This window comes from Betta splendens, chromosome 15 (assembly GCF_900634795.4).
Source record: "Betta splendens chromosome 15, fBetSpl5.4, whole genome shotgun sequence".
In the NCBI taxonomy this organism is placed as follows: Eukaryota; Metazoa; Chordata; class Actinopteri; order Anabantiformes; family Osphronemidae; genus Betta; species Betta splendens.
In genome coordinates, this window is record NC_040895.2 from 7,179,314 (window position 1) to 7,191,421 (window position 12,108).

Genomic DNA, 12,108 nt, shown 5'->3' on the forward strand with positions numbered 1-12,108 from the left:
GGCCTCCTCCACACTCTGAGCGCGCTCTGTGTTACTCTGCGCAGTCAGTCTCTTAAAATAACAAGTAGTAGGAAATGATGCTTCAGATGACCAGGGTGTTCCCTCCGTAAGAGAAGAGCACCTCTGTTCTAACTGCCTGGGTGATTTAGAGCATGAGCCACATATAAACGTGGATACATACAGTACTCACAGTGCACGTACTGATACTGTACCTGCACGCATGGGCTTAGAAACCAGGAGAACACCACCCAGTGTCCCACATCTGGGCAGAAATATTTTAAAAAGCTTTTCTCACATTACTGGGTTACATTTTACAGGAAACGCCAGATATGAGCGCCTGTAGTATATGTTCTCTTATTTCTTCTTGGCAGAGGGGACTGTCGTCAGCTGAACCACAACCCAGAACACTGACTAAACCAATCTAGTGTGAAGAAAAGGGATTTTTTCCTGACCTACGCTAATATGAAGCTTACAGTATATAGTTCAAAGGAAAGATTAAGCTTGGGAGGAGGCAAAAGCATCAAGACAAGGAAGGTTAAGAGAAGGGCAAATATGAGGAGATTTGAAAAAGTTCAAAGATGCATTTTACAAATCTTCACAAAATTCAGAGAATTATCTAAGCTGCTGGTACCATTTGTAAAAAAATCAGTTCTTAGGGCTTTCAAAGCAACAACAAATGGCCGGTGTGGCCCATTTCAATGGTCACAACGAACCTGAGAGCAGAGTAGGAGCCCAAAGAAAGCGAGGCAAAGTCTGGATGGTAGTACAAGTAGACAGAGGACACACAGTTAGGCAGGACATCGATCACCCCCACCGCCACGATGCGGCCGTCGAGCCAGTACTGCTGGTGGAATGAACCGTAGCCCATCTCAGGCCCATCTGGAGAAGATTCCGCCTGACGAGAGGCAGAAGGAGAAAGACTGTAAGAGGAGGACACTAGTCAAAACAACAGAAAATACTGTCTGCATTAAGGTTGGCATGTACGATATAAAACACAGTGGAAAAGTAGAGCAGCTTTTAATAGAACTCTTCAGAACTTTTTCTGTCCACACACCTGTATGATGGTGTATTTAAACGCAGGCTTTTCCCTGCCAGGCCTCACGCATCATGACTAGGGTGTACAGTAGCCTCGCATTCAGCCTGCTAATGGCTCCCAAATGTGGAGCCAGAGCAGGAGCAGAGCGGGGGTGGGCGGAGGGGCTGGGAGCTGGCCACAGAAACACTCTGCAAGAGGCCTTTTTAATAAAAGACCCTACATGAGCAAAATCCATTTCACCAGGTGGTGCTGGAGTCCTGCCAAGCCCTCTCCTATACGTCTGTCTGCTCTCGCTATGTGGCACAAAGGAATGTGGGTGTAGGTGTGCACCCGCATGCTTGGCTTTAGCCCATCAATAAAACAGTTGAGAGTTTCACACACCCCGCGTCTTTCATATGGATCCACATGCTGGGTTGTTTAATCAAGTCACTTAAGTGCGTTTTATCACACAGGGTTAAGACGGGAGGCTCATGGTCAGTTTAAACCCTTATTAAGTTGGGCTTGTGCGTGTGTGTCTTTATTCAGAGTGCGAGTAACATGAGCCCTCTCCTGCACAAACACTCATCTGGACCCAGTTAAATAGTGCAGACATTGCTAGTTATCACAACACCGAGAGCTAGGTCAGTAATCCAGCAAATCCGAGTTTACGCGCGCACACACACGCGCGCGCGCACACACACACACACACACACACACGCGCGCGCACACGCACACGCACACGCACACACCCTTGTCGCGTTGTCACACTATTTCTCGTACGTAGTCTGAGTGTTCCCTTCTTCAGTCAATTCACCCTCTTTGCTTAGACCACTGTTCTGTATTAGTCTCTATTATAAACCTGTCAGTGTAACATTTCAACCTGAGGCTAGAATACTGTCCACAGTGAACACTGGTGTCTCATTATTTTATAGAGTCTAACCTCTCATACCCTAAACCTTACGCCATCGTCGTCATTTTAAATTTAAATTCAATGCTGAATGAGGTTCGGCCGTTTAGGAAAGTTCAGCAAACCAACTTGACACTCCAAGCACAAACCTAACAGAGGACATTTACATTACAAAGTGTTCTTACATAAGGCCTATTCATTCTGACATCCATTCAGTTGTGTATGAGGGCAGGTAGTTGTGTGTGAAGGGACAATTAAATCATCGAATGCTCACGTGGTGTAGGTTTACTACTCATTAGCTTGAATGACACAAAAAGCAGGGAAGCAGCAAGAATCAAAACGAGGTGTTTTTAGTGGGGAGTGTTAAAGGGTGACAGGTACCACAGCTGGAGCAACCACTGTACTATTTGTGGCTTTGAGTATGCGTGTGTCTTGAGTTTTGGGGAACTGTCCGTTTGTGTAAGCAGGCAGCCAGTTTTTCCTGGCAGCGGCTACTCTAGAAACACTGGAGGCTTTGTGAAAGACCCCTCTGCATCATTTAGGAGTTGTAAGTAAAGAGGAAAGGTGCACAGTGAACCATGTGTGTAGAAATCCCACCGCCATAGAACCAAAAGCTCCCCGAGTTTGTATGTTTGTTTACAAGTTCAATGTTCAAAGCCAGTCTTGTCCGACTGACCTGTGTGTCACCTCAGACGACAGCTTAATGGTCGCGTCCTTGCTCCTGTGACAACAATCTAAACGTTCTCCGGAACACTTCAAACCACCCATCAGCTTCCCCTGCCGCCCCAAATCGCTCTCATATGGCCTAAATACAGAAGCATGTGAGCAGCACGCTTATCTTGACAGGGCGGGAAGGTTCTGTACGGCTTTGTTTCAACCTACTTAAGACACACTCTGCAGCATCAGAAGAACTCATCATCGTGTTTGTGATTCTGTGTAAATCTGCAGCCCCTGGTTTGTTAGTAAGGATGCTGCTGTGACTCCAGTAAAATAATCCATATATATATCTACAATAATATCTACAGTTTGTCTAGCTTGCATTAATAGTCTGCAGGACTGCGCCTCACCTTGTTCACGTGCACCAATATGCTGCAAAAATGTGTTTTTGTACGCTTGTCTGCTTAAATGTATTAGCAACAGCTGACGTTAATTACTTTGGAGCTTCAGAATGAATTCTCTGCAATGCTGCTAAAATGGAACAGAGCAATGGCAAACAGGTCAGACAACCTGGGCCCTAATTAGCTGCAGCTGAAAATTTAAGTGTGCTGTTTGCATATATTTGTATAAATGTGTTCTGTGTGTGTGTGTGTGTGTGTGTGTTTTAATCGTCCTCTGATTGGAGACAGATGGAGACTAACATGCAAAGGTAGCTCAGAAAGTCATGCACAATAACGCTGTGATGGAGAGAGACAGGGAAAGACAGAGAGAAAGATCAGACAAAAACACAGTGAGAAGTCGGGGAAGAGGAGGGCAACTGAGCGAGGACAGGCCGAGGCTTAATGGGTCTGAAAACGAGGGACAGAGAAGGCATGAGGCAGCACACCGCAGCATGTGTGAGTTGACCTGTCTAATTCAGTGTGCCTGGCCGCCAGCATTGACGAGGTGATAAAAGCTTGTTTCCTATAAACACTAATGATGTTCATTAGTGGAAAGAGGTTATTAGTGAAGGGGGCCATGAGGCAGCACAGAGTCAGAGGGACTGTGTTTGTGTCCGTGTGTCAGTCAGTTTGTGTGTGTGTGCTCCTGGACCTCAATCCTATTAAAGTGGCTGCTATTAATGCCCATCCTGGGTCTAATTACTGGTGTAATTGTCGTGACCCAAAAGGTCCACTTGTGTTTGTGAAGGCTGCGGCTCGTCAGGCTCTCGAAGTGCTCGGTGAAGCCTCGCTGAACCTACATCTCACTGCTTGACCACAGAGAAGACTGCAGCGTAACCCTCTTCCAGATGCTGTCTATGGCCTTCACCGGTAAGTCATAACCAGCTACAGTTTTAAATCAAAATATCATCATCAGTAGGATTGTATCACTAAATGCTCCAGAGACTGACATCATAATTTCCATAGCCTATATAATCAGTCACTAGGCAAACAGTAACCTGTTGACTCCTAGGCTGATACAGAGTATGTCCCACTCAGTCTAGGCTACAGAAACAAACGGTGGTGCAATCTGGACGCCACATTCTGCTGGATTTCTCATGAGAACCCCCTTTCCCTCAGACGGGGCTAAATTAAAACCCCTTCAATATGAAACTAAACCCCTTCCCGAATCCCCCTCAATCCAGCTGGAGGGCTCTTGAAGAGAGAAACCCAGGTTGAGAGTGCACCATAGGTAGGAACTGAATGAGGGGAACCGAGCGTATTATGATTCTTGAGTGTCTGATTAGCAGATAAATCCTGAACCAAAAACCAACCATCGTCACATCTGTGAACATAATCTCACCAGCGATGTACATAGACTTTATTAAACTGTCAACAGGCCAAAGGAAACACATACCTCTAGTGGTGAATCGCAGAGAAACCTCCGGAACTGTGAAGGGGAACAGAGAGAAACGGTTAGTTCACCAGCAACATAAATGAAAACCACATATGCCTTCATTCCAGCTCTATTTTCCTATTTTGTTCTATTTGTGCTAAAAGAATTTTTCATCTTTTTTTCCTAATATTTTCCGAAACTTTAACAGCATTACTTGAACAAGCAGAAGAACTATTTTCATTGTAGCATCAATTTTAGCAATTATTTTGCAATTTAATGATTTTATTTTAAAAGAAGACTTTTATTTTGAAAGTTGCTAGGTGGAGGATGCCTTATGCCTCTGTCCCTTTCTCTCTTTGGTTTCCCGTGCTGCTTCTTTTGCATCCCCAGAGCTGAGAGCAGTGTGTTTACAGACAAGCTGACCTGGAGGACAAACGCAGCGGGCCTCTATGTTTGGGGCCAACACTGCGCTATAATGAAAACCAGCCAGCCCACGGTGAAACTGTGATTGACGTCTGCATTGCCCTCATGAACGCACAGCACAGTTTAAAGGTCATATTTCACAAGGAAAACCTACAGTTGGCTTGTGCTGCTCATGTCTGGCTATTCTTCCAATTCAGTCCAAGTTGCTCCATGAGTAGGGTGAAAACTCAAACACCCAAACATCATCCTGCTTATGTGCACATAAATGTGTGTGCTTGCGTGTGCGTGTGTGTGTGTGTGTGTGCGCAGTACAGCTGGTAACAAGTATGACTGCTGAACACACAGTTTGCTGGGTGGAGCATTCCTGGCCTGCGAACTACTGAGTCCTTTGCCAGTGGACTGAAGTCATCCAAAAGAGTCTTTCTCCGTTTGTCCGCCTCAGTTGATGTGTCTGCTGGTGACACTAACTCTGGTGTTGTTAGCGCTGTTTTGGGATATAAAGAATAAGATACCTCCACATGTTACCTTCGCCTATAGCAAACATCCAACCAGCTCTAAGACTCACTTTAGTTTGGATTCTTTCTATAAAACAAAAATAAAATTCCACAAAATATTACTTAAGCCACAGTGAAAAAGAAAGAGTAAACAAATCTATAAAGTATTAGGAACGAGGAAAAAATATCTGAAAACTGGGCAAACAGTTCTTGCCGAGATGTTTAAGAGCCCCACAAAACAGGCTCCCTGCGGTGCTGAACACTGCAACTAGAAACGGCATGCTGCCTCTGGCCTCCTCTCAACCTCACCCCAAAGTGGAGAGGAGCGACCAGCAAGAGGAAACGGACAGAACCGAGTTCCTGATGCTGTCATGGCTCTGAGCCAACCATGGAACATTGCAGCTAGTCTGTGCTGGGCTCCAAGACAACATCTACGACAAGGAAGAGTAGTTTAGCAGCAGCAAGTTCCACAACTGTGCATTTACAGTGACATCTACGTAAAAGACCATGATGTGTGCTCATGCGAAAAACTGCTCATCGAGTCCCCCACCTGCGTAACCATCCCAGTAAAACCTAATTACCCATTCCTAACTCTGCAGTGACTACTGCTCTGCCAGTGAACACATTACCAACAGCGAAGCCTCCCAATGTCTGATATTGCTCACGGGCATAAACGAAACTTGTTTAAAACTCATAAAAACTGTTTTCCAACAGAACAACAGCTGCAGTTATTAGATGACATCATTTAGAGAGGCCATGCTACAATACTGGCTGCCCTATGTGTGTGTGTGTGTGTGTGTGTGTGTGTATGTATCTCCAATTGACCTTGTTGTAAAATAGTTTATTATTTCATTAGACAAGTAGCCTTTGTGTGTGTGTGTGTGTGTGTGAACACTTTACGCTTTAGATGCTGATAATGTATGCAAACACACACTTGGTAACGTTGAAGGAGTAGTGACATGACAAGGAGGTGCTTAAACTAATCAAGTGCTCATCAGAGGCCTGCTGGGAAATCCTAGTGTGAGGGATGCTGCAGCCTTCCACTATCGTGTCGACCTTGGACCTGGCTGCTCTCCTGGAGCCTGGCTCTCTGGTCCCGACAAACAACACACCCTGACAGATGTACTCACGCAGCCTCCCTGAGAGAGACAGACTGAGGAGGAGACACAAACACATTAACTGACTTGGGATCGCGGTCCCTGACGCTCTCCCTGTCGCTAATACAACAACACATATGCTACGTAACCAGAGCCATGTCCACAGTACCTTCTGGAGGGCTCTCCACCAACACATGGAGCCCATCACTTCCTCTCCAACTCTCCCTTTCCTATAGTAAACACCCATCTGTGTATAATTAGGAGAGCAAGCAGCCGTCTCAAACGCAAAAAACACACACACAGAGTACAGTTCGTTTAGACACACATCTGCTTAAGGCTAATTGGTACTTAGACCTCTCATCATTGTGGTCTTATCTTGCTCAAATTGCTGTACTTATTTAAGCGACAAGTTGCCTCCATTCGTTCTCCAAGTGCTGTTTTTTTTTTCTTCTGCTAAACTTCTGCTCACAACAATTGTTGTGCATTTCAAAGTGCACATATGAGCACCAGGAACTGAACTGCAGTGATCACTGGGTTAGAAGAAGCAGCTTTCAGCTCTGATTTCAGGAGAAGCGGAGCTGTGTGTGCATTCCTCTTTTGTCAGTAAATATGTTGCAAATGCTTCTTTCCCCTTTCACTCATATTGTCCATATTTACAGATACATTCTATTTCCATTTCTCAGCCTTTTCCATACACTTTTTGTGTCTTGGTTAACATCCCAGGAATGAACAAGAGTAAATAGAGATTTAACTGAATTTGTTTTCCTGAAAATTAATGCCACATGTGGAGGGACTCAAAGTCACGGCTCAGCACAACAGTTAAGTCCAGTAAGTGTGACTGAATGAGTGTGTGTGTGAGAGTGCATGTGTGTGTGTGTGTGTGTGTGTGTGTGTGTGTGTGTGTGTGTGTGTGTGTGTGTGTGTGTGTGTGTGTGTGTGTCTGTCTGTCTAATTGAGAGTAGGGTCTTTAACTTGGTCAGGAAGCCGTGAGTGGATGTGGAAGGGATAATGTCTGGCTCCTGTCCAGTCATGTATGACAGGAAATGCATACATCTTTAAACAAGCAAAGTTATTCCCCTCAAGAGCACCATACTGTCTAATGATACTATAATCTTGGCAGGGTAAATTCAGCTTGTACATAATCTCTACAATTACCTGGCTCAAAGCCAAACTGACATTATTCCCGATTCTGATTCTGGTAATACTTTATAGTAATAACAAACACTAAATGACCCAACCTCCTACAGTAGGTAGGAGCAGCAGGCACGGCACCAAACTAAACCTTCACGACATCAACAGTGTGTTTACCATTTCTGTATGAACTCCATAAGTCTGTCCAGTTCTGGGAAGGGAACAGGCACGTTAATGGGAGCTGGTCGGGCAAGTGAATATAATGAGCAATGCTGCACACTGTGGGCTCAGGAGTGGTTGTTACAGTAATGAGCCTAAACGTGGGGAGTTGGGTTTTATTTTATTTTTTTGAGATCAGTTTGGACCGGTCTTGGATAAATTAATTGCAGTGGGATGAGACAAAGCATGGCAAGCAAGGCAAAATGGCTTTCTCTAGTGCTGACAGAACAACAAGCTGTGTCTAGCGCCTGATACTGGCAGAATGGACATCAGGCAAATGTTTGATTTGCAATTTTAATTACCCTTAAAAAAGCATTTTATCACACCATTACCTGAAGCTTATAGGTACATGCTATTATAAAAAATGTGCTCAGTGTCAAGAGTAATAAACCATAACCGATTGTTCAACCTGGAAAGTCCTACAATAAAACAATTTATTTTTGCGTATCCAACAGACAGCTGAGTTGTTTACTCAGCTCCGCGCCTTTGCAGCTCGTATTTTTCCAAGGTTTTATTCCTAGAGTCGTTGAACCCATCTGATCCCAGTGTAGTTATAAACCTACAGTTGTGCACACAAACACCCCCTCCCTATTAATAGAGGTAGTGTTATGGCACCAGGAAAGAATCTGCCACAGTCTGCCTAATCCGACAGCTTTTATTATTTATTAATTACCTTACTTTTACAAGCTGGAGATTTCAGTAATTTACCAAGGCCTGCTGGCAGGAGGTGAAGGAGGAGGGTACTTTTCCAGCCCTGAGGGACAAAAGGCCCTCTCAGGTTAGTAGGATTGCCTCAATTCTCTTTTTTGCTCTCATAATTTACATGTTATTAATTACAGTATGTGTTTATAAAACTTGGAAATCTATGCTCAGTTCCTATGTTGGCTACCTTTTTCTATTCATTAAGTATAATGTATAATGAAAACACTTACACACTGAAAAGCCTGGCAACTGCTTTCAGACATTAAGTCTCCCATGTAGGAATTACCTTTTTGCAGAATATACCAACATTATTCATCATTAAGATACAATGGCTATAGAATGCCAATACTCTACTATAGTCTCTTCTAATCCACAGTGAAATCTTGTTTTACTACAATGTAAAGTAAACCGGGGAAAGTAACCGGGACAAGCATGTGCCCCACGGTACATTAAGTGTGGAATAATAACCATGCAGTACCTCACTCTCACTACATTCGCTGGGGTCATCGCCATGAATGGCCATCTGGTAGCGGGCGTACAGTTCCACCGACTGCTGATAGGACGCTGTGAACTGAGGGTCCTCAAAGTCGACCGGCACTAGCCTCACCTTCAAGTGCGGGGTGTGGAGGGGTGCAGGGAAATAATGGTAATAATGAAAAAGGATCACAATAAATTAGTGCAAGTGGTTTGATAATTAGTAGAAGAGCGTAAGGATGCTTTGCTGAATTGGACAGTGCAGGAATCAACAATGGAGCTTTCATGAAACAGTTATACAAGTGTTTTGGCATCTTCATCAGTCTCCTAGTCCTTAAGGGAGGCTGGTAAGAAACAGGCCTGTTTTGAGTTTGAGACACAATTTAGAGTTTTCATCAGACTGTCATACACATGAATGCAAAAAAACAATGGGATCCAAGGATAATAGGATGTGGGGCAACTTGATGATGAGGCTAGTGCACTTCACAGCTTTTACCACAGCACGCAGACAGAACGGTACAGGAATTCATGATTCAGACCTGCGTCAGTGCATCTAAGGTCCAGGGCAGCAGATCCAAAACCAAGTCTGAACGGCTCATCACAGCCAGACATATACAGACTGCTTTCAAGAAGGCAAACAAGGCTGAGCCCACCGCACGCACAAAGAAAATTAAAATCTCATTACCACTGCCCGTGAGGAAGTGAAACTCTCGGATACAAAGGCACACGGAGCTATCGTGACGGTAAAGTGACGGAGGGGCAGATGATGTATAAGTAAATGTGTGAAGGTCAGCGAGGTTCAACCAACAAACCACCCCCACTGTAAAAAGAGCTCAGGACTAACGAGCAGCATTGCCAACTGTGGGCCAAGTCAGACACCTGGAGAAACACTGCTCTCACCCCATAGCGTATGGAAACACTTCCCCTCCCTGACTCATACTCTCCCTATAATACTTCCACGATATGTCATTTCTATTCAATCAAACTCATCCTGTCACTTGTCCTGTTCTGTCCAAATATCCACTCATTCCAATTTCACTGTGCATTTTTTGGTATAAGTAGTAGAGCTCTACTTGTTTTTTCATCATTATAAGTTTAAACCTCTAACATTCAGAATAAAAGTAAAACAAAAATAGTAAAATATGCATTTGTACATGAATTAATAATTTTACTAATAACTACTTTTACAAAAAAAAAAAAGAAATTCCCCAACAAACTATTACAGAAATAAAAATAAATGACCACAAAAATAATCATCAACATTAAGGAACAATGAAATGGTTTTAATGCCCTTGGAGATATCAAAACCTGCCGACCCCCTCCCTGGGGACCCCTTGAGCAGGCTGACCTATGCCCCCACGCGCTCTGACCTGGCTTTCGGAAGGTTTGTCAGGAGGGTCCTTGTGAATGGCCATCTGGTAGAGTTTGTACACCTGGTAGGAGGCGTCAAAAGAAGCTTTGAACTGCGGGCTAGGGGGGCTGGAGCGCACTAGCCTCACCTTCAAAAAGAATACGGGCAGACAAAGGTTAACATCAAAATGAAGAGAAATAGAATAACAGAACAACAAAAGCAGTGAACGAGATCCATGAACCCCAATTCAAGGAGAGTGAAGGTGTGAAAGAGGGGAGAGATGGTGACAGAACACACCCTGTTGCAGCCCAGCAAGCAAGAACCAATATTTGAAACATTTTTTTGCCTTTTTGCTTTTGATGGGAGGAGAAAAGAATAAGAGGGTGATAAACAGGGTGTGTTCTGTCCACCAGCGTTAAGACACAATAAAGTCTGGAGCAAAGACTGTAAAACAACATCACTGTCATAACAAGTTGTAGACACAAGCACCATAACGCATAAATTAGCCTGTTTCCAGTGGTTCACCATCACATTGTAGGCTGCTTCGGTCGTTTGCTTGTTGATGCAGATTATTTGTGGCAAAAAATAAACTATGTACTAACTAACTATGTACTAAACTAAGTTTTCTTTGATGGGTTCTTGTAAACACAGACAGCCGGATTCTGTTTTTCTCACCTACGCGTTCATTTTGAATAAAGGCCTCCTGCACTATTCAGTACAAGTCACACAAACTGAGGAAAAATTCTCCTTTCTCGTCCTTTGCTCCATTTAATTAACCGTCTCTTCATTTGGAAGCTTTTCTTGGCTTCAGAGACTTTGCCATATGAATCATCGGGACGGACAGAAGAAGGGAACTGAACCTGGGGTTTGTTTGAGTTGGACATATGTGGGTCTCTCTCATATGACCACTTGGCATCTACGTCCTTTACTCAACGGAGACAGGGCCTCACACAAAAGAACAACACTCCAGTTCAGCCCTTGTTCATTTTGTTCTAAATCTAGAGATATATTTTCACAGGCTGAAATCTCCTCAGTGAACCAACACTGCAGCCGAATGTGGACAGCGTGGAAATGAAATTTTAACAAGTCTCATAACAGTCTTGAAATTTAACACCAGCAGTCGGATACTCATCCACGTCGAGAAGGTCAAGATGAAGCCACACAACACCACTGGCTTTTGTTTAGTTTTAATTAAAATGAAAGATCGTGCTTTGTCAAGCTTTAACTTAATGCACTGCTCTGAAGCAAGGTCCTCACGTCAATTTCTACATCAGTTAATATTATAAAAGGCAACTCACTGTCAGATTAAAGAGAATGCTCTGAAATAATGAAAACACGTGGAGACAGGCAGCCCTTTTGAAGCTACCAGCAAGTGCTCAGTCCCACGCTCTCCTGAGGTGCCAGTGGCTCTGATCACATTCTCACACTGACCCCTGGTGGTAGACGTTCGCAGTAGCGTCTTTTACGGTCGTGCTCGTGATTCAGCGGAGCTTGACTGTATTTAATCGCTCTAATGTAAACCTCAGTCTTCTGGTACTGCTTCAAAAATCTTATTAAGCCTTCATCTAATTTATAAAAGATGCCCAAACTCATCATGAAACAGATTTGCTAAGTTGTTTGTCCTTTAACTACGAACACAACGCTGCCTGGCTTTCGTCTTTGATAAACTAACTGTGTCAATTAAGGAGATATCGCCATTGTTTGGCTGGTAAAACATATAATTAACCTTCATTTCCAGAGAATAATCTTGTGTTATGGCTCACTTAGTTAAATTGAACCATAACTGCAGTCAACAAAATTAATCCAATAAAAACAGATCTGAG

The 12,108-nt window shown here is 43.8% G+C and overlaps 1 protein-coding gene across 5 annotated transcripts in view; it reads right to left on the reverse strand.

Annotated features, from left to right (window-relative positions):
• LOC114870707 (arginyl-tRNA--protein transferase 1) overlaps positions 1–12,108 on the reverse strand; it is a 35,584-nt gene that overhangs the window by 17,508 nt on the left and 5,968 nt on the right. For 2 of the 5 annotated variants that reach the window (XM_029175706.3, XM_055502460.1), the window contains exons 7-9: positions 8,939–9,067; positions 4,416–4,448; positions 714–895 (exon numbers count right to left, since the gene is read on the reverse strand). In XM_029175706.3, coding sequence (XP_029031539.1) covers positions 714–895; positions 4,416–4,448; positions 8,939–9,067 — 344 coding nt within the window. Of the gene's footprint in view, positions 1–713; positions 896–4,415; positions 4,449–8,938; positions 9,068–10,304; positions 10,434–12,108 lie in introns of all 5 variants that reach the window. The other 3 variants (XM_029175704.3, XM_055502458.1, XM_055502461.1) reach the window with 2 other exon arrangements.